Source organism: Zalophus californianus, chromosome 10, assembly GCF_009762305.2.
Source record: "Zalophus californianus isolate mZalCal1 chromosome 10, mZalCal1.pri.v2, whole genome shotgun sequence".
NCBI lineage: Eukaryota > Metazoa > Chordata > Mammalia > Carnivora > Otariidae > Zalophus > Zalophus californianus.
Window position 1 is genome coordinate 96,124,004 of NC_045604.1, and position 2,038 is coordinate 96,126,041.

Consider the following 2,038-nt stretch of genomic DNA (forward strand, 5'->3'; position numbering starts at 1 on the left):
GCAGCATGACATAGAAACAGGAATTTTTCTTGCATTTCCTAAGAAACCACGGAGACACGGTCTCCAGAACATATGCACGCCAAAATAACACGCTGGCCTCTACCCGTCCAGGCAAAATCAGGTACACCCTCTCCTAGGCACACAACCAAACACAGACGCTGACGAAACCGGCTACCTGGGGCTGGTGCAAACACAGGCATGCGCGGGCAGAAACGCGGACACCCACCACCACGTAGAGAGGGGACAAATCCCACACATAAGCTGCAGCTGTACTTTGTTTATTGTCCTTCCCACCCTTAGGGAGGTCCAATTTCTTAGCTGTCTTTCTTTTTAGGGGCTTTTTTTTTTTTTTTGCGACTGTGCCTCTCCATTCCCTGCCTCTTACTCCCTATCTTGTCCTTTTGCTGGGGCTGGGGGCACTTCCTTGGTGGCCCCTCAGAGCCTCAGTCAGGTAGGGTGAGTCCTGGGGAGAGAAGTGGGGGGAAGCAGGCCTGGGCCTTGCCCTCAGGTGCCGATTCTCCGATTCTCCGTGGTCCTGTCTCCGTCGCCGGGTGGTGTCGGAGGCTCTGGCCTCATCTAGGGCAAGGGAAGAGAGGGATGGTTCTAACCCCGTCTGTCCTGGTCACTGTGTCTCCAGAGAAGGACCCTACCCTCCCTGGGCCTCGGTGTCCCTCCCCATAAACCAAATGTCCCTCCAATTGGAAAGGTTCTGTGTTTCCCCCTTTGCTCTGGTCCCTAGGAAACTCAGAGTCGAATGTGTATCTCATTTTATTCTATGTTGAGACAACGGCTCTTGGGTCCCTTCTTCCCACCCAACCATACACATCCAGGCACATCCTTCCGAGGCGGAGGGACCTCTGGGTCGCCCGACTCCTTACTTCCAGCTCCGCCTCAGGACCGTGCCCCTCGCTTTTTCCGCTCTGTGTTCTGGAGCTTGGTCACCAGCTTCCTCTCATGGCCACCAGGGCTGGGACGGTTGGTGTTGGCGGCAGCTTCTCTCTTGGTGCGACCTTTCCGGCCTCCCACTCCTGGGAACCAGGCAAGAGGCTGAGGTGAGGTGAACGGAGGCATGGTACATCCGAGGAGAGGCAGGGGGCCAGGAGTGCGGGGTGGAAGGGGCATGGTTTGGAGGAGGCAGCCTGGGGAGTGGTCACCACCTAGCTTTGGGGCAGTCATAATCCCCGTTGCCCCGTCTGTGGAGTGAGGGGCCCCCGATGGTCTGTTGTTGCTCCCATAGTCTAGGGGTGCGTGAGGTCCCAGGGCTGTGCAGGACAGCACTCAGTGGCCCAGGGGTTAGATGAGATGACTCGAGGGGTCAAGAGAACGGGTTGGGGGTGGGGAGAAGGCCAAGGAGGCATCCTAGTTGGGAGTGTGGGGTTGGAGTGGAGGGACCAAGCGGGGGAAAGGGCCAGACCTTACCCAGGTAGGAATGAGCCAGGCTACAGAGGTCGTACTCATCCAGGCTGGGGTCCTCGTCCTCTGGGCCTGGGGGCTGCCGGGCCGGGCTGGCTGCTCTCGGCAAGGAGGCCATTGTATCTCTCTCTCGCCGTCTCTCTCTCTCTCTCTGTCGTCTTCAAAAGCTTTGTTTGTGTCTGGTTTCCCGACACCTCCCTGTTCACCGGCCCCAACTTATAAGGCCACGTGTCCTCCTCAGGCCCTGTCTGATGCAATCTGGCGCTTTCCCAGAACCCGGCCCAGTAAACAGCAATCACGAGAGGGGGCAAGAGTCGGTCCTGTGAGTCCCAGCCCCTTCCCCTCGCTTCCTCCCTCTCACTGGGGCTCGCCCAGCTGGGTATTTTTCCACAGAGGAGATCCCCGCCCCTCAGGGAGGAGGAGGAAAGAGGCAGAGTCTGAGCATAAACGGTCCTTGGCATCATGGCCAGTGGGGATCCGAGGGCCTCACCTGGCCAACTCCTTCCTGTCCGTCCCCGGCCCCTTGCCACAACAGCTGACCCCCACCCCCATTCTGGCTCAGACTCAGGACCCCGGTGGCAGATTGTGGCGTGAAGGACACACCACGAACTAGGTCAGGGGTTCT

The 2,038-nt window shown here is 58.8% G+C and overlaps 1 protein-coding gene across 1 annotated transcript; it reads right to left on the minus strand.

Annotated features, from left to right (window-relative positions):
* Positions 1-262: 262 nt before the first annotated feature.
* NUPR1 (nuclear protein 1, transcriptional regulator) lies at positions 263-1,679 on the minus strand. Its single transcript, XM_027611616.2, has 3 exons — positions 1,420-1,679; positions 879-1,028; positions 263-576 (listed from the first exon to the last, which is right to left on the minus strand). Exons 1-2 carry the CDS (start codon positions 1,529-1,531, stop codon positions 892-894), a joined length of 249 nt encoding a protein of 82 aa, XP_027467417.1. The 5' UTR covers positions 1,532-1,679; the 3' UTR covers positions 263-576; positions 879-891.
* Between the last annotated feature and the right edge of the window lie 359 nt (positions 1,680-2,038).

Coding starts and splice junctions, on each gene's coding strand:
- NUPR1 (XM_027611616.2), bottom strand. CDS start 1,531: ATGGCCTCCTTGCCGAGAGCAGCCAGCCCGGCCCGGCAGCCCCCAGGC. Junction 1,029..1,419: donor CCTGGCTCATTCCTACCTGG/GTAAGGTCTGGC, acceptor CCTGGTTCCCAG/GAGTGGGAGGCCGGAAAGGT.